This window comes from Triticum urartu, chromosome 5 (assembly GCF_003073215.2).
Source record: "Triticum urartu cultivar G1812 chromosome 5, Tu2.1, whole genome shotgun sequence".
Lineage (NCBI taxonomy): Eukaryota > Viridiplantae > Streptophyta > Magnoliopsida > Poales > Poaceae > Triticum > Triticum urartu.
In genome coordinates, this window is record NC_053026.1 from 356,366,759 (window position 1) to 356,391,741 (window position 24,983).

At 45.3% G+C, this 24,983-nt stretch overlaps 1 protein-coding gene across 5 annotated transcripts; it reads left to right on the forward strand.

The window, feature by feature from the left end:
- Positions 1–17,943: 17,943 nt before the first annotated feature.
- On the forward strand, positions 17,944–22,675 carry LOC125508990 (myb family transcription factor PHL7-like). Of its 5 annotated transcripts, XM_048673816.1 has the most exons (8): positions 18,009–18,225; positions 18,327–19,115; positions 19,768–19,899; positions 20,533–20,609; positions 20,698–20,740; positions 20,819–20,876; positions 21,507–21,576; positions 21,967–22,675. In XM_048673816.1, the coding sequence occupies exons 3-8, from the start codon at positions 19,779–19,781 to the stop codon at positions 22,435–22,437; spliced, it is 840 nt and encodes a 279-aa protein (XP_048529773.1). In that variant the 5' UTR covers positions 18,009–18,225; positions 18,327–19,115; positions 19,768–19,778; the 3' UTR covers positions 22,438–22,675. The 5 variants fall into 5 exon arrangements, with proteins under 5 accessions (XP_048529770.1, XP_048529774.1, XP_048529771.1 ...); XM_048673813.1 differs by lacking the exon at positions 18,327–19,115 and having other exon boundaries at positions 17,944–18,225; positions 19,691–19,899; XM_048673817.1 differs by lacking the exon at positions 18,327–19,115 and having other exon boundaries at positions 17,966–18,225; positions 19,702–19,899.
- The last annotated feature ends 2,308 nt before the right edge of the window (positions 22,676–24,983 follow it).

Consider the following 24,983-nt stretch of genomic DNA (forward strand, 5'->3'; position numbering starts at 1 on the left):
TGTGTTACAAGGTGTGAAGTTGAGTAAGACTCAATGCCCGACCACTGCAGAAGATAGAGAGAAAATGAAAGATGTTCCCTATGCTTCAGCCATAGGCTCTATCATGTATGCAATGATGTGTACCAGACCTGATGTGTGCCTTGCTATAAGTCTAGCAGGGAGGTACCAAAGTAATCCAGGAGTGGATGACTGGACATCGGTCAAGAACATCCTGAAATACCTGAAAAGGACTAAGGATATATTTCTCGTTTATGGAGGTGACAAAGAGCTCATCGTAAATGGTTACGTTGATGCAAGCTTTGACACTGATCCGGATGATTCTAAATCGCAAACCGGATACGTGTTTACATTGAACGGTGGAGCTGTCAGTTGGTGCAGTTCTAAACAAAGCGTCGTGGCGGGATCTACGTGTGAAGCAGAGTACATAGCTGCTTCGGAAGCAGTAAATGAAGGAGTATGGATGAAGGAGTTCATATCCGATCTAGGTGTCATACCTAGTGCATCGGGTCTAAGAAAATCTTTTGTGACAATACTGGTGCAATTGCCTTGGCGAAGGAATCCAGATTTCACAAGAGAACCAAGCACATCAAGAGACGCTTCAATTCCATCCGGGATTTAGTCCAGGTGGGAGACATAGAAATTTGCAAGATACATACGGATCTGAATGTTGCAGACCCATTGACTAAGCCTCTTCCACGAGCAAAACATGATTAGCACCAAGGCTCCATGGGTGTTAGAATCATTACTGTGTAATCTAGATTATTGACTCTAGTGCAAGTGGAAGACTGAAGGAAATATGCCCTAGAGGCAATAATAAAGTTATTATTTATTTCCCTATATCATGATAAATGTTTATTATTCATGCTAGAATTGTATTAACCGGAAACATAATACATGTGTGAATACATAGACAAACAGTATGTCACTAGTATGCCTCTACTTGACTATCTCATTGATCAAAGATGGTTAAGTTTCCTAGCCATTGACATGGGTTGTCATTTGATTAACGGGATCACATCACTAGGAGAATGATGTGATTGACTTGACCCATTCCGTTAACTTAGCACCCGATCGTTTAGTATGTTGCTATTGCTTTCTTCATGACTTATACATGTTCCTATGACTATGAGATTATGCAACTCCCGTTTACTAGAGGAACACTTTGTGTGCTACCAAATGTCACAACGTAACTGGATGATTATAAAGGTGCTCTACAGGTGTCTCCGAAGGTACTTGTTGGGTTGGCGTATTTCGAGATTAGGATTTGTCACTCCGATTGTCGGAGAGGTATCTCTGGGCCCTCTCGGTAATGCACATCACTTAAGCATTGCAACTAATGAGTTAGTTGCGGAATGATGTATTACGGAACGAGTAAAGAGACTTGCCGGTAACGAGATTGAACTAGGTATTGAGATACCGACGATCGAATCTCGGGAAAGTAACATACCGATGACAAAGGGAACAACGTAGGTAGTTATGCGGTCTGAACGATAAAGATCTTCGTAGAATATGTGGGAGCCAATATGAGCATCCAGGTTTCACTATTGGTTATTGACCGGAGACGTGTCTCGGTCATGTCTACATAGTTCTCGAACCCGTAGGGTCCGCACGCTTAACGTTTCGATGACAGTTATATTATAAGTGTATATGTTTTGATGTACCGAAGGTTGTTCGGAGTCCCGGATGTGATCATGGACATGACGAGGAGTCTTGAAATGGTCGATACATGAAGATTGATATATTGGAAGCCTATGTTTGGATATCGGAAGTTTTCCGGGTGAAATCAGGATTTTACCGGAGTACCGGGAGGTTACCGGAACCCCCTCGGGAGGTTAATGGGCCTTTACAGAGAAGAGGAGAGGCGGCCAGGGCTGGGCCGTGCGCCCCTCCCCCCTAGTCCGAATAGGACAAGGAGAGGGGGCGGCACCCCCCTTCCTTCCTCTCTCCCTCCTCTTTCCCCCTCCCAAGTCCTAATCCAACTAGGAAAGAGGGGGTCCTACTCCCGGTGGGAGTAGGACTCATCCTGGCGCGCCCTCTCTCCTGGCTGGCTGCACCCCCCTTTGCTCCTTTATATACGGGGGCAGGGGGCACCCTAGAGACACAACAATTGATCAGTTAATCTTTTAGCCTTGTGCGGTGCCCCCTCCACCCTAGTCCACCTTGATAATACTGCAGCAGTGCTTAGGCGAAGCCCTGCGTTGGTAGAACGACATCATCATCGTCACCACGCCGTCGTGCTGACGAAACTCTCCCTCAACACTCGGCTGGATCGGAGTTCGAGGGACGTCATCGGGCTGAACGTGTGCGGAACTCGAAGGTGCCGTGCGTTCGGTACTTGATCGGTCGGATCGTGAAGACGTACGACTACATCAACCGTGTTGTGCTAACGCTTCCACTTTTGGTCTACGAGGGTACGTGGACAACACTCTCCCCTCTCGTTGCTATGCATCACCATGATCTTGCGTGTGCGTAGGAATTTTTTGAAATTACTATGTTCCCCAACAGTTTTCAGGGTATATGGATATATATAGGAGGAAAAAGTTGGTCGGTGGAGCTGCGAGGGGCCCACGAGGGTGGGGGTGTGCCCAGGGGGGCAGGCGCGCCTCCCTGCCTCGTGGCTACCTCGTTTCTTTCTTGACGTCTACTCCAAGTCCCCTGGATCACGTTTGTTCCAAAAATAACTCTCCCGAAGGTTTCATTCCGTTTGATATTCCTTTTCTACGAAACACTGAAATAGGCAAAAAAACAGCAATTTGCATTGGGCCTTGCGTTAGTAGGTTAGTCCCAAAAATAATATAAAAGTGTATAATAAAGCCCATTAAACATCTAAAATAGATAATATAATAGCATGGAACAATCAAAAATTATAGATACGTTGGAGACGTATCATGTCCCACTCCGTCTTCATGACCTTGGCAGTTCAGTGGATGACAGTAAGTAACCAACGCATCATAGAATTGCCAATGACCAGTGCAGGAGACAATGATGCACTGATCATAACAATGGTGCACTGATCATGGCATAATGCAGTTGGGCATTGTTATGATCAGTGCCCAATTGCACTGATCATTGTTATGATCATAGCAACTCCCATGATCATTGGCAGTTGCACTAGGATATTGCTATGATCTGGTCATAGCACTGTTTAATTCAAGGTTGTCAAAATCATGATTCTGTTGGACACCCTCTACGCACAGGCCTTCTGACCCCGTGCCCACGGGGTCCTTTAGCCCATGCGCACGGGGCCGTCAGGTGGGCAATGGTCACTTTGGGCTCTGGGTGTATAAAACCCCTTCCTCCACCTCCCAGTTGGAACCCTAATGTCTTGAGATTCTCCATTGTTCCAAACCTCCAAAATCCCAAATACTCTCAATCCCTCTCCACTTAAACTCCACCATATTTTGAGGAGTGAAAGAGGAATATGCGATCTACATTTCCACCAAACCAATTCATGATCCCCACTCGATTTCATAACCAACACTTGTTACTCTTGGAGATTTAGGCTTCCTAGGCGGTAGGAGTCAAGGACTGGAAGCTTCCTTGCTTTGTGGTGTGCTTTGGGAAATTTGTAAAGGTTCGGTTGTCGCCTTCAAGACTACCCCCGAGTTATTTTGGGCTCATCTGTTTGGGTGACTCAAAGAAAGAATGACGTGAGCCGCTTGCTGGTGCTCCAGAGCTTTGGCTTTGGCACCTCCCAACAGAGATTACACTCCCCAAAGAGTATGAACTTCAGGATACATCTGTGTCCTCGACTCACTATCTTAGTATGTTTGTTGGCTTGCTAATTAGCTCGTTGCATTGCTTACCCTTGTACTAGCTTTCTTGCCACATAGGTTGTCATTGTAGATTGCATATCTAGATAACTTACCTTATCCGCATTGCCCCTAAAATTTGGAAGTTAAGCTAAAATTCCATAGTCTCCTATTAACCCCCCACCTCCTTGTCGACCTCTCGTTCCTTTCACTAAGTATGGCCAACGACCTCCAAACAATACACCACGAGTTATCACTGCCTCACCATGGCCCGATCTGTCACCACGAGCACCATCAAGCAACCATGGCTCATCCATAGCACCATGGCTAGCATCACTGGCACTGCCGCTGCACACCACTTCCTCCACGCAACATCGCAATGGGGAACGCCGCTAACCGCTACCACACACCATCTCCATACATCATCCACCCAGATCCAGGCATCGGGAGAAAATAAAGCGATGACTATAGCGCAAACCACCCACCAACCATGGGTCCCTCCAGTCAGTACCATCTCTAAAATGATGCCCCAAGAAGGAAAACGGCAGAAATGATGTCATCTTCCAATCCATGAAACGGGACCTACGGTGTAATCCTGGAGCACTTGAACGGGGAGACACAAGCTACAACGACGACACCCTCAACAAGGTCACACCATTGCTCTCACCCTGACCGCGAGTAGACTAATTTTTATCGGCAGTCTATTCACCCTAACCAATTGATGGCAGGTCCACTCTACACAACACCGACCCCTTTTGCCATGCCGATGAGAGCCCGATCCAGGCCCATCGACCCGTAACTAGTGGACCTTCACAAAGACCGGAGCATGGTTGCGAGGACTTCCGAAGCTGGCAAGGAGATATTCTTTAGTTTTTTTTTGCGAAATAGAGATATTTTTTAGTTGGGACAAGGAGATATTTTTTGAGTTTGTAGCTAAAAAGTTTTAAAGTTAGCTGACTCATTCTGTAGACTACATCACTGATTGTGGCATATGATCCGAGTGAATGGTGCTCGGTATTTTGTCTGATCACCTATCAAGTGTAATAGTAATTAGTATTTGCTTGCACACAATTCGACGTGCAAGAGTTGCATCGCCATCACCAATTTTCATATGTGGTATCCTTACTATGTTTAAAGTTCTGATGATCAGTGTAATTAATCAACTTCGACCATATATTACATTAAAAAATAAAGTTTCATGATATTGTAATTTCCATGTCACGTGCTCCCTCTATACATTTATTTACAGAGTACCATCTAAGTACGGTGTCTTATCGCTAGGAAAACTTAGCAGATTCTGATTGGAGGCGCTGGCCACTCTTAAAAAGTTGAAAGAGGTGCTACATCAGGGGGAGGTGTGGTTCAGGCAACGATCACGCGTCCCATGGCTTCATGAGGGAGACTGTAATACTGCCTATTTTCAAGCTCAAGCTACACAACAGAGAAGATTAAACAAAATACAGGGCCTTCAAAGGGCGGATGGATCAGTTTGTGCTAATGAAAATGAGGACAAGGAGGAAGTACAGAGTTTTTACACTAACTTGTACCGTACTCAAGGTTTTGCTGATGCGGGAGAATTATTAGCTCACGTTCCTGTCAAAGTTTCAAATGAAATGAACGTGGAGCTCACAAAAACGTATACTGCTCACGAGGTCAAGCATACACTTTTTCAGATGGCTCCTTCGAAGGCGCCGGGAGTGGACGGATACACAACAAGTTTTTATCAACATCGCTGGGGCCTCTTGGGCGGCGATGTCACTAGTGCGGTTTTGGAATTTCTCAATGGTGTGGAATTATCTTCGGGCTTAAATGACACTTCAATTACTCTCATACCCAAGGTAAAACACCAACATTCCATATCTCAATATCGTCCTATTGCTCTTTGTTCGGTTCTTTATAAAATTGCATCCAAAGCAATCACCAACAGGCTCAGAGGTATTATGGATGGGATTGTTAGCGAGGAACAGAGTGCCTTTGTTCCCGGTCGGTTAATCACCAATAATGTTTTAGTGGCATACGAGAGTGTGCATACTATGAAGAGGAGGAAGAAAGGGAAAAAATTATTCTTGCGCGGCCAATCTTGATATGATGAAAGCCTATGATCGTGTTGAGTGGCATTACCTGGAAGCTATACTATCAAAACTTGGATTTGACATAGCTTTTGTCAGGTTAGTTATGAAATGTGTGACTTCAGTGCGGTTCTCGATCGGGGTGAATGGTGAACTATTGCCTTTTTCATCCCATCCAAGGGACTCCGACAAGGCGATCCTATCTCGCCGTATTTTTTCCTACTATGCGGGGAAGGTTTTTCCTCATTGCTCAAGAGTTACAATGGAGGAACTATTGACCGAGGTTTGCGTGTCAGCTACCGATCACCTTGGGTAACACATCTGTTGTTTGCAGATGACAGCTTCATTTTCATCAATGCAAAAATAGCAAGCGCCTTAAGATTGAATGAGATTCTCAGAATATATGGAGATGCTTCAGGTCAGCGTGTTAATCGTGATAAGAGTTCCATTTTCTTTTCTTCTAACACTCCTGATACAGTGAGGAATTCCTTGAAGGCCATACTGAACATTCAAGTGGAGGCCTTTAGTGAGAAATATTTGGGTTTGCCCACGGCAGTCGGGCGTATCACAAGCGATACTTTTGATCATATGAGTGAACGAGCTCGTGGAAGAATTCAGGGTTGGTCAGAGAAGCTGTTGGCATGTGCAGTATGTGAGATCTTGCTAAAAACAGTGGTACAAGCTATTCCTACTTACCCGATGAGTACCTTTCTGCTGACCAAGAAAGTTTGTAAGAGCATAACTTCTCCTATGGCTAAATATTTTTGGAGTAGTTCTCTTGACAAAAAGTCGATGCATTGGGTGTCCTGGAAGGATGTGGCTACAACCAAGTGTAATGGTGGAATGGGCTTCAGGGATCTTCAGCAGTTTAACCTGGCTATGTTGGGTAAACATGGATGGCGTTTTTTGAGAAATCCAAACTCGCTATGTGCAAGGGTTCTAAAGGGTCGCTATTTCCCAGATTCAGATTTCATGCAAGCAACAACACCCAAGTCGACTTCGACTACATGGAAAGCTATCATAGCTGAAAGGATCGATATAGTTGACTAGAGGGGGTGAATAGGCAACTAACAATTTTTAGCTTTTCTTTATCAATTTAAACTTTGCATCAAAGTAGGTTGTCTAGATATGCAACTAGGTGAGCAACCTATATGATGCAACAACAATAAGTACACAAGCAAGCAAGGGATGTAACACAAGATAAGGTTGCACGAGTAAAGGGACGAGATAACCAAGAGTGGAGCCGGTGAAGACGAGGATGTGTTACCAAAGTTCCTCCCCTTTGAGAGAAAGTACGTCTTCGTTGGAGCGGTGTGGGGGCACAATGCTCCCCAAGAAGCCACTAGGGCCACCGTATTATCCTCACGCCCTCACACAATGCGAGATGTCGTGATTCCACTATTGGTGCCCTTAAGGCGACCGAACCTTTACAAACAAGGTTGGGGCAATCTCCACAACTTAATTGGAGGCTCCCAACAGCACCACGAAGCTTCACCACGATGGAGTATGGCTCCGCGATGAACTCAGCCATCTAGGGTGCTCAAACACCCAAGAGTAACAAGATCCGAGAGGGATTAGTGGGGGAATCAAATTTCTCTTGGTGGATGTGTAGATCAGGGCCTTCTCAACCAATCCCTAGGAAATCAACAAGTTTGATTGGCTAGGGAGAGAGATGGGGCGAAAATGGATCTTAGAGCAACAATGGAGCTTGGGGCTGGAAGAGGTAAGTCAACTCGGAGAAGAAGACTCCCCTTTTATAGTGAAAGAACAAATCCAACCATTATCCACCAACTCAGCCTGCGACGAACAATACTGCCGCACTGGAGACGCGGTACTACCGTTAGGGCCCGCGGCACTACCGCAAGGCACTGCGGTACTACTTCCCACGCAGTAGTATCCAAAACAGCCCTGATGCTTTGAAGCAGAGGGCGGTAGAACCGTTGGCGCGGTACTACTGCTCCTCCTTGCAGTACTACCGCAAGGCAGGAATAGCCTAGATTGGGAAGGCACGGACATATGAAAATACATCCGTGGCAACTTCCGCTGAGTTTAGATCTATGCAAAAATCCGACACGGTAGTACCGCAAGCCAGGAGCGGTACTACCGCATAGGGCGCGGATGTAAAAAATTACATCCGCCTCCACTTCCGCTCGTGCTGCTGAGCCAGACCTGAGGCCACGGTACTACCGCGTCCGAGAAGCGATACTACCGTGAGCACCTGCGGTACTACTGCGCCCAAGGCCAGTACTACCGCAGGGGCTTGAGGTACTACCGCTCTGAGGAGCAGTACTACCGCATGCCCCAGTTCAGCAACACTAGAAGTCTTTCCTTTTGTAGAGATACGGAGAAACGGAGGATGCTCCAAAGAGCCAAAGGAAAGGTGGTGCAAAAGGAACAAACGTGTATGTGTTGATTCCACCCAAACCTTTCCAACGTGGTCCCCCTCTTAATAGTACGTCTTTCCTACGACTCAAATCCACCGAAAAGAAACATAGAGAAATACCGTCTTCTATAGTCTTCGAGGGGCACCAAATCGTCTTGTGCCTAGACATGATATATCTGAAATGCTCAATGCACACGATTAGTCCGCAAAAGCATTGTCATCAATCACCAAAACTACTAAGGGATAAATATGCCCTTACAATAGCGGGGAGAGAGGCTATTGAGATTGGTTTGATATCCCGTGTGGGGGATGGCTCCACTATATCAGTATGGACTGATAAATGGATCCCGGGCACCATCTCCATGACTCCATCAGCGAGACCACCAAACACATATGTGGAGAAGGTGTCAGACTTAATTGATTCATAGAATTGGACGTGGCGACAGGATTTGATTCGGGAAACTTTCGTTGCCTCGGATGCAGCTGTCATTATAAACATTCCTATTCGGCAGGGAGGGGGACCTGACTTTCCTGCATGGGCGTTTGATAGATCAGGCAACTACACTGTGAAGACGGCGTACCGGGCTCTTGTGACTCAGAAAGAGCGATTAGCTCTAGAGGAAGGGACAGCTACCGGGACCTCAGAGGATGACAAACAGATGTGGAAAGCCATATGGAAACTTAATGTTATTCCAAAAGTAAGAGTATTCTGGTGGAGAGTACTTCGTGGTATTCTCCCAAATGAATACACGCTCAAGAACTGCCATATTGCAAACGTTAGTAGCTGCAAAGTCTGCTTGGCCGGGGAGGAGGACTTGCACCATGCGTGTAATGCCCTCGATGCGGCTATAGCTCCCACGTGTCGAGGCACAACTTAGAGACATAACCGCATTGAAAGCAATGTCGCAAGTTAGCCAATCATCACAACATCCCATGTAATATAGATAATAAAGGGGGAGATACATAGTTGGCTTACACTCGCCACGTCAATCAAAGTACATAAATAGCATTACAACAATCAAACACTCATGGCCCGACTACGGTGCCAAAATAAAAGATAACCCAACATGCGACACGGTCCCGATCACCCCAACTGGGCACCACTACTAATCATCGGGGAAAGACACGTAGTATCGGCGTGAGTCCTCGTCGAACTCCCACTTGAGCTCAAGCGCGTCATCTGGAGCGGAATCATCAGGCCCTGCATCTGGTTTGGAAGTAATCTGTGAGCCACAGGGACTCAGCAATCTCGCACCCTTGCGATCAAGACTATTTAAGCTTATAGGTAAGGCAAGGTAATATATGTGGAGCTGCAGCAAGCGACTAGCATATATGGTGGCTATCTTGTTCGCAAAAGAGAGCGAGAAGAGGAGGCAAAGCGCGAACGAGTAACTAGAGGACATCCTGCAGCAAGCATTACTCCAACACCGTGTTCACTTCCCGGACTCCGCCGAGAAGAGACCATCACGGTAACTCACACAGTTGATTCTTTTTTAATTAAGTTAAGGTTCAAGTTATCTACAACCGGACATTAACAAATTCCCATCTGCCCATAACCGCGGGCACGGCTTTCGAAAGTTCAAATCCCTGCAAAGGAGTCCTAACTTAGCCCATGACAAGCTCTCACGGTCAACGAAGGAATAGACCTTCTCCCGAGACATTCCGATCAGACTCGGTATCCCGGTTCTACAAGACACTTCGACAAGTTAAAACAAATCCAGCAACACCACCCAGATGTGCCGACAAATCCCGATAGGAGCTGCACATATCTCGTTCTCAGGGCACACCGGATGAGCAAGACGTTGGGTAGGCCACCCCAGAGTTGCCCCTGGTAGCCCCGGACATCGCTCGGTTGGACCAACACTTGGAGGAGCACTGGCCCGGGGGGGCTAAAATAAGATGACCCTCGGGCTCCGGAAACCCAAAGGAAAAAGAGGCTAGGTGGCAAATGATAAAACCAAGGTTGGGCATTGCTGGAAAAGCTTTAATCAAGGTGAACTATCAAGGGGTTCCCATTATCACCCAACCGCGTAAGGAACGCAAAATCCGGGAACATAACACTGATATGACGGAAACTAGAGTGGCAAGAGTGGAACAAAACACTAGGCGAGAGGCCGAGCCTTCACCCTTTACCAAGTATATAGATGCATTAAGATAACAAGGCAATATAATGATATCCCAACAAGTAAATAATGTTCCAACAAGGAACGGTCTCCAAACTTCACCTGCAACTAGCAATGCTATAAGAGGGGCTGAGCAAAGCGGTAACATAGCCAATCAACGGTTTGCTAGGACATGGTGGGTTAGAGGTTTGACATGGCAATTTGGGAGGCATGCTAAGCAAGTGGTAGGCATCATAGCATAGGCATAGCAAAAGAGCGAGCATCCAGCATAGCAAAGATAGTAGTGATTTCGAGGGTATGATCATCTTGCCTGCAAAGTTGTCAGAGTTGACTGGATCCTCGAAAGCAAACTCAACGGGCTCCTTGTTAGCGAACTCGTCTCCCGGCTCTACCCAAACAAGACAAACAAGCAAACGGAGCACAATCAACCACGTGCAAACTCAAACAACATGATGCAAACATGGTATGCAATGCGGGATGCAATATGGGATGCATATGCAAGATTTGACAAGAAATGCATGAACCTGGCCTCAACATGGAAATCCAAGTGTGCCACTGGAAAGATGAGATGAAATCGCTTGAAAACAATATAAAGAACGCCGGAATCGGAGTTACGGTTTGGAAATGGCAAGCAATTCAAATATGACCACGTTCTGCGATTTACAGCAAGTAGTCATCTAAATGCAACAAGATGAACGTGCTACAGCACCCAAACATGGCATCAAAATACATGGCAGGGATCCACTCAAGATGCTTAGCAAAAGACTAGCACTGAGCTACGGCCAATTCATCCATTAACAGGCTCAAACAAGCATGGCAAAAGTGCATTTGGCAAACAGATCTCAGACTTGGTGAAATTAACACTTGTCTGGAATTTCAGATCAGATAGCACTCTTTGGAGCATGAAAACAATATGCTACAGGACCTGAACATGGCAAGGTAAAGCATGGTATGGAGCTACTCAAAGAGCTTAACAAAAGTCCCTTAGTGACCTTGAGCCAAAAGGGATCAGAAAATACATTTGCAAGCATGTGAACATGGCAAAAATATAATCAGTTCTCAGACTTAGTGAAAACTGGAGCATGCTGAAACAGATATCAAGTAGGCATGTTTACGAGCTCGATGCACTCACTACAGAGCAAGTCATGACAATCTAAGCATGCACCCATCAAGAATACAGAAAATACAAGCTAGGCATGGCAAGAACAATAACATAGCATGCACGGATCAACTACAACATCCTCGGCAAAATTACTAACAAGTAGACAATCTGCCCAGATTCACGAAATGACAAAAGTAGAGCTCGAATGACTCAAGCTAGGGTGCTCCATAATTGCAAACAAAGACATGGATGGATAGAGCACTACAATATTAACAAAACATCCTTACTGATCATCCTCAAAAGAGGCACTGATCACTAGGAATCAACATGAACATATGGCATAATGAGATAAACAGTCCAAGGACTTAGTGGAAAAGCTAAGTCCCTGAAATCAGCATTACCGAATGCTCCACTTTGCAAGCTTGTGCTAGTCACCACACACATCACAAAAATACATGGGTTGCACCTCTGGATAGATGGCAAAACATATAACAAAACTCATGTAGATCTCAGGGGCATATCATGCACACAATAATCATGTCAAAAATGACAAATATCTAACTGGAGCAGCAGATCTGACAATTAACTCAAATAGCATTCTTCTAACAGCATTTCGGGCATCAAGATGAACTCAAATGAAAATGATGCAATGAGATGAAATGATGTGCTCTCTGAGAAGAACATTTTGATATGCTATATGCCCAAAACGGAGCTACGGATGCGGAGATACGATATGATGAACATAGCCAAAATAACTAGGGACTTGGGGAAAAAAGAGAGGTCAACCTTTCTCAGATCTAGGGTTTCACGCCGGCGCGCGAACCGAGGCAAAAATCCGGCGAGGTGGCGGCGGCTCCGGCGAGGTAAGTCGAGGGGGAGGCCGGGAAGGGACGGATCCGGCCCCCTCTTGTCCCGATCCGGCGAGGGCGGCGGCTCCGGCCGGCGATGGCGGCGAGGGGCGCGGGGCGGCGCTGGCGCCTGGCCCTTGGCTCCGGCGAGCTGCTGCGGCGGCCAGGGCGAGATCCGGCCGACGATGGCGGATGCGACGGACGGCGTCGGAGGAGAAGGAGGCGCGGGGCGGCGCTGTCGATGGGCCCGGGAGGGCCTCCCGCGGGCCTGGCGGCGGTGCGGGGAAGTGGGGACCGGCCCGGGACGCGTGGCGCGCCCTTATTGGACGAGGACAGCGGCGGCGAAATGTCCGGCCGGAACGGACATGTCTGGCGCGGCGCGATGCGAATTTTTAGGGTTTCGGGGGGAAGAAGGAGATTTTCGGGGGGGGAGGATCTTTAAATAGGCATAGGAGGAGTTAGGAGAGTCCAAATGAGGTGCGGTTTTCGTCCATGCGATCGTGATCGAACGCTCTAGATGATGGAGAAGGTTTTGGTGGGTTTTGGATCAAATTGCAAGGGTGTTGGGCTGCAACATACACGAGGCCTTTTCGGTCCCTCGGTTAACCGTTGGAGCATCAAACGAAGTCCAAATGGTACGAAACTTGACAGCGGTCTACCGGTAGTAAACCAAGGCCGCTTGGCAAGTCTCGGTCCAATCCGGAAATGTTTAATCCCCACACACGAAAGAAAGGTAGAAATGACCACCGGAAGAGAACGGAGCGCCGGAATGCAAAACGGACAACGGGGAAAAAGCTCGAATGCATGAGATGAACACGTATGCAAATGCAATGCACATGATGACATGATATGAGATGCATGACAACGATAACAACACACGGAGACAAAAACCCGAACCCGAGAAAATAAAATAACTTAACGCCGGAAACGGCAAGAGTTGGAGTACATATTGGGAAAATCATATCCGGGGTGTTACAATGCGCTTCTCTCCTGTCTGCATGCTCGGCCTTTTTGGGAGGAGGCATGTGCATGGTTTGATCTCCGGCTGCCAAATCTCTCGCGGGAGACATGGGCGCGTGATATCACATGCATCACACAATTCTCTGATGATGATCGTGCAAAGATCACAACTATTATGTGGTCTATATGGCATTCTAGGAATTGGATCAAGCATGGGGAGGTAGGTCGAGATCCTACTGAGACGATCCGATCCACGAAGGTGGCGATTGCTCTTCTACAGCTGCCCCGGAAGGCGGCTTCGATCCTGCCAGGTTTTCGCTGGGGACCACATGATGAGGGGTTTATAAAAGTTACCACGGACGGCGCACTTAACTTCAATGATGGACGCGGGGGGGGGGGGGGGGGGGGGGGGGGGGGGGGGGGGGGGGGCTGGTGGTGTTGCTCATTCGTCTACTGCGTTCCTAGGCGCATGGTGCAAACCTTTTGATGGGGTATCTGATCCTCTGATCATTGAGGTGTTGCCACTGCGGGAAGGTGTCCGATTTGCTACTCTACGAGGCTTCCAAGATGTGATCATGAAGGTTGACTGTCTGGAGCTGGTGATGCTCTCGGAAACTTGCCATAATTCTTGATCTATTGTGGCTCCAATTTTGTTAGAAATAGGAGAGCTTAGTACTCTTTTCACTACTTTTGATGTTCATCATGTAAGCAGGTCAGTAAACTTATCAACGCATCTCTGTGCAAAACATGCATGCACACTGAATGTGACTGAAAGTTGACTCGACGAGACTCCTAGCTTCCTTGTGACCAGCCTTCTCGCTGATTGTCCAAGGAAAGCTCTTGCTTAATAAGCTCTCCGAATTGCTCGCAAAAAAAAAGATTCTGATTGGAGGCTCCCTCCACGGAATATGTGTCCATATAATTACGAAGATTCTGATTGGAGGCTCCCTCCACGGAATATGTGTCCATATAATTACGAAGAAAGTTATCATGTACCCCATCCATCTTGTTCCATTCGTTGATCTGATTCTGAACCGCTCCACTGTTGGCATGAGAGACGAGTGCGAGCACAACGTGGGGAATATGCCGGGCATCGATCCGAAGATTCCTGCAATAGAAACCTCCAAAATCCAAAAAAATACTATTGATTGATTAACTTTGGGTTATTGTTGACAACGACCAGCTTGTTTACAACTTAGTCAGAGCCTTATCTTAAGATGAAATCGAGGCTTCGCTCGAACCTTCTCTGTGGATATCCAACAAAACTAGAAACATGTGTGCATTTCTGGTTTGTTGACAAAATTTAGTTTGTCATACGGCAAATGCCAAAAATGTAGCTACTAATTGGTTGGCTACCAAACTATCTTGTCAATGTCTTGACAAATTTATTTCTGTAGAAAAATGTGGTAAGATCAATAACATCAAATACACATAGTACAAAAACGACAATCTTATGAGACCAATTTGGTGCTCTAGATATTAATACAATTTTCAGTAGACTTGGTCAAAGTTAAACAAGTTTGACTTAAGACAAACGCAAACCTTGTTAGTATTATCTTTAGACGGCCCCATTTATTATGTTGCATGACTCATGTTAGCACTCCATTTGCAATTATACGGGTATCCTCTATTTCCTCATTAGAACCTTTATTTAGTCGCTGCATGTGATTGCATGATAGTACTTATGATATTAGAGCATCTATAGCCGGGTGCCTCAAACACCCCTCCCCCACTATACGCCCGGGTGGACGCCTCGATCAGTGACCGGTCAAAAAAAAGTTGACCTAGACGGGCGCCTCAACGGGCCTCAAACGCCCGAGCTAAACGTCACCCTTCATATCCAGCCCAAAAATAGGGCAGATATGAGGAGGCCTGGGCGCGTCCGTCACGTCAGATTAACGGCTGGGTCACACACGAAATCGTCTGGAAACCCAACAGTTGGATGGGCGTCTCCTCTGGGCGGGATGTGAATGTTGTGTGGCGCCGCTCCGGCTCGCCGCCCCAGGCCAAAGTCGATCCAGCTATTTAAGCCGGCCGACGTCCGCAACCCTAGCCACAACCTCATCCTCCCTCTCCACACCGTCAACCCGATCATATCTCTCTTTGTCTCCGCCTTCCTCTTCCCTCATCGTCCGACATGGCCCGGCAGAAGAAGACCACCTATGCTATGCTAACGCCGGAGCGCCGCTTCCAGACCCGGGAGAGGCGCACAGCCCAGATCGCAGCGGGCCTGCCTCCGGACTCACCGGAGCCGGTGGAGGAGGAGGAGGGGGAGCAGCAGCTAGAGCCCATGAAGGGGCGGATCCGAAGGAGGAGTCGGCGCCGGTTGCGGGCTTCACCATGGAGGAGGCCATGTCGAAGTTCGCCGTCGCCCAAGAGGCGAAGATGGAGGAGCAGATAGCCATCCTGGAGTCCATCCAGAATGAAGCGTACGTGGAGTCCAACCGGGATTTCCTCCGGCAAGAACAAGCGAAGACTGACGCGCTCTTCGACGAGGTGGAAGCGGAGATAGAGGCGGAGGCAGAGGAGGAGCAGGAGTTGTGTCTGCCCGATGTACCCGAGCCCGGAACGGAGATAGTGGACATCTCCGACGACAACGAGTAGCGTAGTCAAGAATTAGTTGATATACGTAGTATGTAGATGTTTTCTTTACATGGTTTGTATGATTTTCAGATTTTACATATGAGGTGTTCGGATACAGAGAGAGTTATTTGAGAAGTGTCTGGACGCGTCCGCGGGTGTTTGAGGGACCGGATTTGTCAAATCCAGTTGTAGATACTCTTATATACCACTATGGAATGTCTTGCGAGTTTCACATGGATAATTGTGGAGTTGTAGCATTTTAAACACGTTTGATTTCCTCATTGTACTCTCTCCGCTTATAAATATAAGATATTTTAATAATATGGACTACATATAGACTGGAATGAGTGAACAAAAGCATCAATACTATTCATGTATATTCAATTTGTAAAAAAGTTAGTAGAATATTTTATACTGTAGTATTCCCTTCGTAAACTAATATAAGAGCGTTTAGATCACTACTTTAGTGATCTAAACACTCTTATATTAATTTACAGAGGGAGTATTTATGAATGAGGGAGTAGTAAATAGGTTTCCGGTACTCCAAATGCCAAGAAAAGTCATCCCACACACAAAAATGCCAAGGAAAATCAAGAACGCTTCTGGGGAAACATGACAGCCAGATCAACAAAAATGCTGCTCCTTTTTTCCCGAAAAAACAAAACGCCCCGCGAAAAAGAAAAATGCTCCTGTTTTGGTGGCGTTCGTCCGTTTTCAAATGCACAGCATAGGTCGGTCGACCATTTTCATGCGTTTGAACGGATCCGCAGGCGCCACGTGGACGCGTCCCATCTAATCTGACGCGGGCAGTGGCGCAGCATGCCATTGGCCAATGGCCGGCCAGACCTAAGCTAAGCTAAGGGCTGAACCTTTTTCCAGATGTAGGGCGCACGCTGCGTGACTTTCCTGCACAATCTTCACTCCACACCTCTCGTGTTTACGATATTACGGACACGGGGTCACGAACCATGCACGGTTCATGAAGGCATCCGATTGCATCTACATTCACGCGGCTGATGATGTGTACTCAATCATCGTGGTCACGTCATGTTGCTCAATCCGGGGTTCACTAAACCCACTTTAGATTCACTTACATGCGACGAATGTTGGAAATAATGGGCCTAGCCCATGAGAAATTTCTGAAATCTCAAACCAGGCTCATGAAAAATGATAAGTGTTGGTGCTAAAAGTTTAGTCTCATATAGCTAGTTGAGGAGGTGTGAGATCTCTTTATATAGTGAGTTCTCTATGTCACACTTAGTTGGGTGTGACGGAGAGAAATAGAAGATCACAAGCACGCCCGCTCGCCTCGCTGGGCTCGGGCGGGGGCGGTGCATGTGCGACATGCACGCGAATGGTTTGCCAAATCGATAGAGGCGCGACTTCCTTTTGTCGTTTATTTTTTGATGTCTTGGCAGACAAGTTAAATATTTCTTGTTCTGTAAGTAAACAAATTATAATCCAAAAATCAGTTTGAGTAATGCTTGTGAAACGATACCGCCTTTGGTCTTATTGTACGTACTGCTACTGGCGCGGCCAAAGGCACATCGAAAACGCGTAGGGTTTTGCTTCATCTCGTAACTTGCGCCGCTATCGTAATCTACTTCATCACAAACGCCGCTGTGCAACGGTGTGCGGAAGAGCAGGTCTCCGAAACCGTTCGTTCTTGCAATTCTGCACTAGGAGAGAACAAATTAAATTTTTGGGAAGCATTCTGCCCGACTGCTCGAGTTCGTCATTACAGGTCGTCTTTCATCCAAGTCAGGCGGCTCTACTCAGCATCGTCTTCATCACCGTCAGCAACAGATCGTCATCAACAACGTCGCTCCTACTTGTTACTATTGTTTATATAGAAATCTGTTTTCATTATCTACTCCCAAATTTACAGACCTGTTACTATTGTTTATATATAATCTGTATTCGCTATCTACTCCAAAATTTACAGACATGTTACTACTTGTTTGTATATAATCCATTAATCTTAGCTGCGATCAGTTAGCAGGAAAGCAAGATTGGGTCTTGGAAGAAAGATTTTGGACCCAGAATACCGCTGAGCTAGAAAAGTTACCATACTGAACAAAAGTGCGTCTTACACAAAACTTTATAATACAAGGACTTAACTGAAAATAGCTGCAAACCAGTTTGTCTTGGGCAGGTTTGGGCTGAAATCTGGTCCTTCCGAGCCGGTAGCACAGACAGAGAAGGTGGGAGGCGAATCTCGTGGAATTCTCTCTCCACTGCTCGCCGGAAACCAAGAAATCGCCAACCCACGAATCTTCCCTCACAACCAGTCCACACCGCCGCGCCAAGTCCCGATCTTGCCGGCCGAGCTGCACTCCGGCCGTCCCCAGTTCCCCGGCTCGACCCTCCCGCCACGAATTCGGACGGCTCGTCCACCCTGGCAGGTGAGAAATCCTCGAATTTCTTCTTCAATTTGTTTTGGCCGCGGGGAGGATTCCCGAATTTTACCTGTCTCGTTTCCCCACCTCTTGCCTGGCCCAAGTAGTTTCCATGGGTGGTCGGGGCCATTTGGGGGAAGAAAGGGGCGAGAAGAGCCCTCGTGAGGCTGACATGGTGGGCCCACGTTCTGTGGGGGATGGCTGGCATATGGTTTTTCATCGGGTTCTTGGGGCATCGTAGCCCCTGACGACAACCTGGCGATCAGCAGCTGTTATGTTGGGGGTTGCTCATCTTCTTGCCCTGATAAAAGTGCGAGCTTCCATGGAATTCATATTTTGTATCGCTGGTCAGTTGTTTCTAATGAGAGAATAAGAGGCTGGGATAGCATAGCAAACAACCATCATCATGGTTGTATTTTGGATGAAGTGGCAAATTCCTCTTACATAGGAGGAGTTGAGAACACAGAAACTCTTGGAACTACCGATTTCCTGTACTAGCGTTAGTAGGATGAATTGGCGTTAAGAAATAAAAACTTTTGTTGGAACCTTGGCTAGAGGTTTCTTTGAAAATTTCAGCAGCCCCTTTGGTCCATAACGGGGCGGGACTCATTCTATTATGATTCTTTAGATTATTCGCAATTGATGGCCGCTTGGATGACTAGAATGGCTCATTCGAGCCACCACCTCGCCTATTTGTATCCGTGCTGTTTTGTCTTGCTTAGTGGCCATGAAATTGACCTGTCTGAGCTGATCCAGGATCGCAATAGTATGAGATGGTGCACCGTCCCAGCTGTGGGCACAAGTATTCCAGTATCAGTTTGTGTTGCCTCTGTGACTTGTATGATTTGATTGATCTGCCTTGTAAACAGAACGACCAGTGGAATGATGAGATAAAGGTATTAGCGTGGATGAAAACAGAAAATGGCTGTTCCCTCTAGCATTCTGGGTAGAATATGAGAATTTTAGCTGTTTGCTATGGCAAACGACATCTCTGTAGGCTGTTAGTGCTCTCAGTATTATCTAGTACTACCTCCGTAAACTAATATAAGAGCGTTTAGAATACTAAAGTAGTAATCTAAACACTCTTATATTAGTTTACAGAGGGAGTACTAAATTAAATTAAACACTCCCCGTTGTCTTAAATCCAATGTGTGGTTAGTCTTCCCTGAAGTACCCGGGTTCTGTATGAAAATTGCCATATCTTACTGCTTTTTGTTTGAGGTGTCTTAATAGGGCATTAACTACCTAGCAAATCATCATACATGTTGCAAGCTGGTGGTCTTTCTCAGTAGATAGGGAGTGAAATATGTCACGGCACCTTCATATTAAGTAGTTATATTTTGTACTTTCATTAATGCAAATTGTTGGTGATCACTGCATGTCAGACTCCCCCTTCTATTAAAATAGCATGGTTCTCTAAGGAAATAAAATAGCTTTTTCTATTTGGTTCCTTACATCATTTTTTCCCTAGATGATGAACAGTATATCCACCAGCACTAGAGTCTAATCGTAGCAACTCAGTCGCTCACCTGCAGCAAATGGAATCAGGTGAAAACAACATGGGCTCGAATGATGGACCAAACAGCAAAGCTAGCTTGGCTGCGAGGCAACGCTTACGGTGGACAGATGAGTTGCATGAACAATTTGTGGAGGCTGTTACTCAACTTGGCGGTCCTGATAGTACGTATCCACACTGCAACTGTGCTTCATTACTTCTTTATATGAATACTATTTCTTCTTACTGTGTAATCACTTTATGGGACTAGATAATGTAGTTTATTTGAAATCTAAAGGTGATATAATTTTACATTAATTCATTTATGTTACATGACATTGTTATATCTAGTGAAGTTTTTAGTATAGTTTGAAAATACCAGACATTCTTAAAAGTGACAATAGCATGTAAATATATGATGCCGTGGAACTCAAAACATTGTTCTAAGTAGAAAGCTTATATATGGTTTTAAGCTGTCACATTATCTCAATACAACATCATATAAGCTTGGAATAAGTGAGAGAATTGTACCAAGCAAGAAGCCCTTTTAAGTGAGAGAATTGTAGCTTGATTTTTAAGACTTCCAAATCACTTGGGTGAGGATCTCCATCCATCTAAGCAATTAATAACTTTTATCAGTATTTTCTTATGTTATAAAAGTGAAACGTAAGAATGTACTTAGGTTGTACTTATCTGTCTGTTATGTGCATTCGCACCTTTATTTGCTACAGTAATTATATAGGCTTATTATGCTTCTGCTGGCACTTTTTTTTTTGAACTTTGCTTCTGCTGACACTTGAATTCCTCAAATGCAACAGGAGCAACTCCTAAAGGAGTTTTGAGAATTATGGGTACACCGGGATTAACAATATACCATGTGAAAAGTCACTTGCAGGTACATCTTGTTTAACAGTGCCACTTGGCCTTTGGCAATATATTAACTCTTAATTTCTGATATTGAATTCCTCTATTACTGTTTTCAGAAATACAGGCTAGCAAAGTACATTCCTGACTCTTCAGCTGATGGTAGGTGAACACACTTCTCATATACTTGGTATTGTGATGTTTTTTTCAGTTCTTTCCTAATATGTATCTCTCGTGTAGGTAACAAGGCTGATAACAAAGATCCAGGGGATTCACTAGCAGGACTTGATGGATCCTCGTATGTATAATGACCAGTTATAATCTCCATTAAACAGTAACTTATGTAAACTGTGACTGGCATGGCATGAGATGCAAGTACTGCAATGTATGCCGTATTCTACAATGCACTAAGAAATTCATCTAGCATAGTCAACTCACTTATTTTACCACTCTTTAGGTTTGCATGCTGCTCGACAAACACATGCTAACTGTGGTTCCTCAGTAATTAGAAACATGAAAAAATTAGGGTGCAACCATAATCTAATTGAAATCTCTTATTTTATACTGATGAGTAATTTCTGCAAAATGGAAGTGTTCAATTTATTTTATTCTGTTCATCAATTTTTGGCCTTGAATACCCTCAGGTACACAAATACTACGCAGCAACGAAAACACGTTGATATAGCTTCAAACTGATCCATATGCATTTTTATCTTCCTTTATTTGAAAGATGTAATTTCGTTGCTTTTTGTTGGTTTATCCATGCTATGCTATCCGTAAGGGGCAAGTCTTTTGCTAATGTATAGCGACCTTTTTCTTGGAGACTTCAATTTCACTTTTGGAATTAGTGTCTTTCAGTTGATGCTGCTCCCCTGTTTTCCTCAGTTTTCCCTAGGGACGTTTGATCGTCGAGCCTTTTTCTTTACAGTGGAATGCAGATATCTGAAGCCCTGAAGCTGCAGATGGAGGTCCAAAAGCGGTTGCATGAACAGCTTGAAGTAAGTTTTTTGTTTGCGTTCCAAAAGCAGTCCAAACGCAAATGCTTGTAAAATACTTTATTTGCTGTGGTGAATTAAAAAACATGGGTTTTTCCATTCTAAAAACAGAGGAAATTTTTTAGTCAGCTAGAGGCAAAAGCAAGTCCGTTCCTAATATTGTCAACTTCCACGCTTCTTCTAGTAATGGCTGCGAAGTCTGCATTAGAGACATTGTTTGCGTTTCGGTTTGTAATCTCATTCATATTTCCGAACTTGCAAATTAAGTAAATAGTTAGGTTTAATTGACCAGATGCATTAGTTGCATGCTTGCATAGCGGTAAGTTCATCAATAACCTACAATTATATAAAGTAGAGATCAATGATAAGATGTGCTGATAACATTTTCTTTAGGTACAAAGGCAGCTACAGCTGCGAATCGAGGCACAGGGAAAGTACCTTAAGAAAATCATAGAAGAGCAGCAGCGTTTCGGTGGCGGTGGTATAAAGTCTGAAACACCTGGTGCAGGAGCTACTGTCACAGCGTCGAGCGATCAGTTCCCCGACTCTGAGAGGACAGACCCCTCAACTCCTGCACCCACATCTGAATCTGCATCTCAAGGTGCAGCTTTCAAAAGAGACAGTGGAAGCCAGACTGAAGCAATCAAGAGCCCATGTCACGATGAACCGCTGCTAACAGCAGATTCCAACTGTCATCCCGGTTCTCCTACTCTCAGTCCGAAGCACGAGAGGGCAGCAAAGAGGCAGCGAGGCAGCGAGGCTGAATTCCCGGAGGCCGAGTTATCCCTTCCGCAGCATATCTTCGAGTCGAGCTCGGGGCCGGAGTTCCAGCAATGTGCGGTGCCCTACTACTCGGGTCATTAGCCTCCCGGCAGCTACATTTTGGCAGCATCTTAGAATGGTGTCATCTAAGGGGATATGTTGTATGTTGACAAAAGTTAGGTGTTTCCAGGTGGTTGTTTACATGATGCATACTTACACATGACATCTATATCTTGCATTTGTAGCGCCTTGACTTGTAACCTTATTGGCAGATGAGTTGACCAGTTTGGGTGGGGTGGGCACTGTTAGCCTGTTTTTTACATGCTATGTTTTCTACTCTTGTTCTTGAGTCTTAACACCAAGTTTATCTTGCTATGCAATTTGTTATGAGGATGATTGATGGTCAGAAATAAGACGATTAGCAGTGTTCTCATGTCAATGCCCCCTTTTAAGTGTGTACTTCGCACAAAATATAATAAAAAAATTATACCATCAAAAGTCTAGACAAAATCCCAAGTAAACATCTACAAACTTTTTTGAAAGAACATCTACTAACTTGAAACTTGTGTGCTCCTTCCATTCGGACATATAGGGCCTAATTTGCATTTTGAGATTTGCTTTGATTGTCAATAAAAGTAATACTATATGAGATGTTTGCTATAAAAATATATCACTAGAAACTAGTACCCCTTTGTAAAGAAATATAAGAGTGTGATTAGATCACTGAAGTAGTGATATAAACGCGCTTATATTGCCTCCGTTCTTAAATTCTTGACTAGATACATTCGTACGTAGATAAATATTCCCTCCGTCCGGAAATACTTGTCGAAAAGATGGATAAAAATGGTTGTATTTAGAATTAAAATATGTTTAGATACATCCATTTCTCTGACAAGTATTTTCGAACGGAGGAAGTATAAAACAAGAATTTTGAGACGAAGAAAGTATTTCTTTACAAGGGAGTAGTTTTAATATGAATTCAACGATGTACTTTTTGTGGCAACTGTTAATTCAATGGTATAGTTCAAGGGGCTCCTGCCTGGTGTTACGTGCCCCTTGTTCGTCTTTTTCCTGAGGAAGACTTGTATAGGATCCGTCCTTAGATGAGATCAACGAAATCTATCATTTTGAAGATACAAAACATGTTAAAAAACTATGAAACTTTTTGCAGACATTCATCCATCTTTGATGTACAATCTCAAAAAGTTTCAGCTCCTAATTTGAACTACACTTTGGGCACGTTTGGTTGCATTGGGTGAAAAGTGCCTGCATTTGAGCCACATCCCAATCCAGCCTGGTTTAGCAAAAACAGGCAACAAACCAACATCTGCATGTTGTTTAGTTGTCTGCATTGCATTAATGGCCACTTTAGGGCCGGCTGTTTGGTTGCCCGCATTTGTGCTTAAGAGTGAGCAGGTGCAACCCACAACTGTTTGGATGCATACAGGTTTGTGTTCTGTTCACCCCATTCAAGTGTGGTGGCCTTACCACCACATTAGGCACAACAGCAGGTAGAGCACTACAAACAGCACAGAAAACTAGCAGCTAAACAAGCTAACATCGCATAAACAATCAACTAAACAACAGATAAGAGCAGATAAATAGCAACTAAACAACACATTTGCTAACCGGACTTAAATTTAACGACAATTGGGGCATCACATGCCCCCTGCTTCACCATAGGGTGCTTAACCCTGGACAAAATATTAACAGTTCACGCCAAGTTCTCCGATCACCGATGCAACAAACTAATTATGAGTTCATGGAAACTACTTCAGAAGGCGACTTCAGGGTCACCGATGCAGCTCGTGCCGGTTGCAGCGAACCTTGCACCCGATGGAGCTATCGTGGTTGTAGATTTGAACGTTGAGGCCTAGGCCAGAGATGCGCAACACGACGAGGTCGTCGGGGACGATCCCGTGACGACGACAGAAGTAGTGCTAGGTCCGGCCAAGCACCATCTGCCCCTCGAAGGTCTGAACCTGCACCTAGAATTCGCACCACTAATTTGCAGACAGCCTGACGATGCGCTTGGTCTTCAGCACGAGCCACTACCTCATCACCTCTTAGAACTTGGGAGGGATGATGAGCATGGCGAGATCCTCCTTGTGCATGATTTGCACATAGAAGCGAAGCGGCTCTCGAGATCCTTCCTCGTGCCCGGTCCTAGGAGCTCGTCCCCTTGAACGTGGCTGGCTCATGAAGGCGACCCTTCCAGGCAGGTACACCCTCCGGAGCCAGCGGTTCGTAGGGATGAAGTCCATAACATATTTGAAGGAAATATGCCCTAGAGGCAATACTAAAGTTGTTATTTATATTTCCTTATATCATGATAAATATTTATTATTCATGCTAGACTTGTATTAACCGGAAACTTAGTACATGTGTGAATACATAGACAAAATAGAGTGTCCCTAGTATGCCTCTACTTGAATACCTCGTTAATCAAAGATGGTTATGTTTCCTGACCATAGACATGTGTTGTCATTTGATGAACGGGGTCACATCATTAGAGAATGATGTGATGGACAAGATCCATCCGTTAGCTTAGCATAATGATCGTTTAGTTTTATTGCTATTGCTTTCATCATGACTTATACATGTTCCTCTGACTATGAGATTATGCAACTCCCGAATACCGGAGGAAC

Bases quoted from the DNA above. Each gene is read 5' to 3' on its own strand.
- LOC125508990 (XM_048673813.1), top strand. From the start codon at position 19,758: ATGGAATCAGGTGAAAACAACATGGGCTCGAATGATGGACCAAACAGC. The intron at 20,610-20,697 runs GTACATCTTGTT...TACTGTTTTCAG, and splicing joins ATGTGAAAAGTCACTTGCAG to AAATACAGGCTAGCAAAGTA. The intron at 20,877-21,506 runs GTATGTATAATG...TTTTCTTTACAG, and splicing joins GCAGGACTTGATGGATCCTC to TGGAATGCAGATATCTGAAG.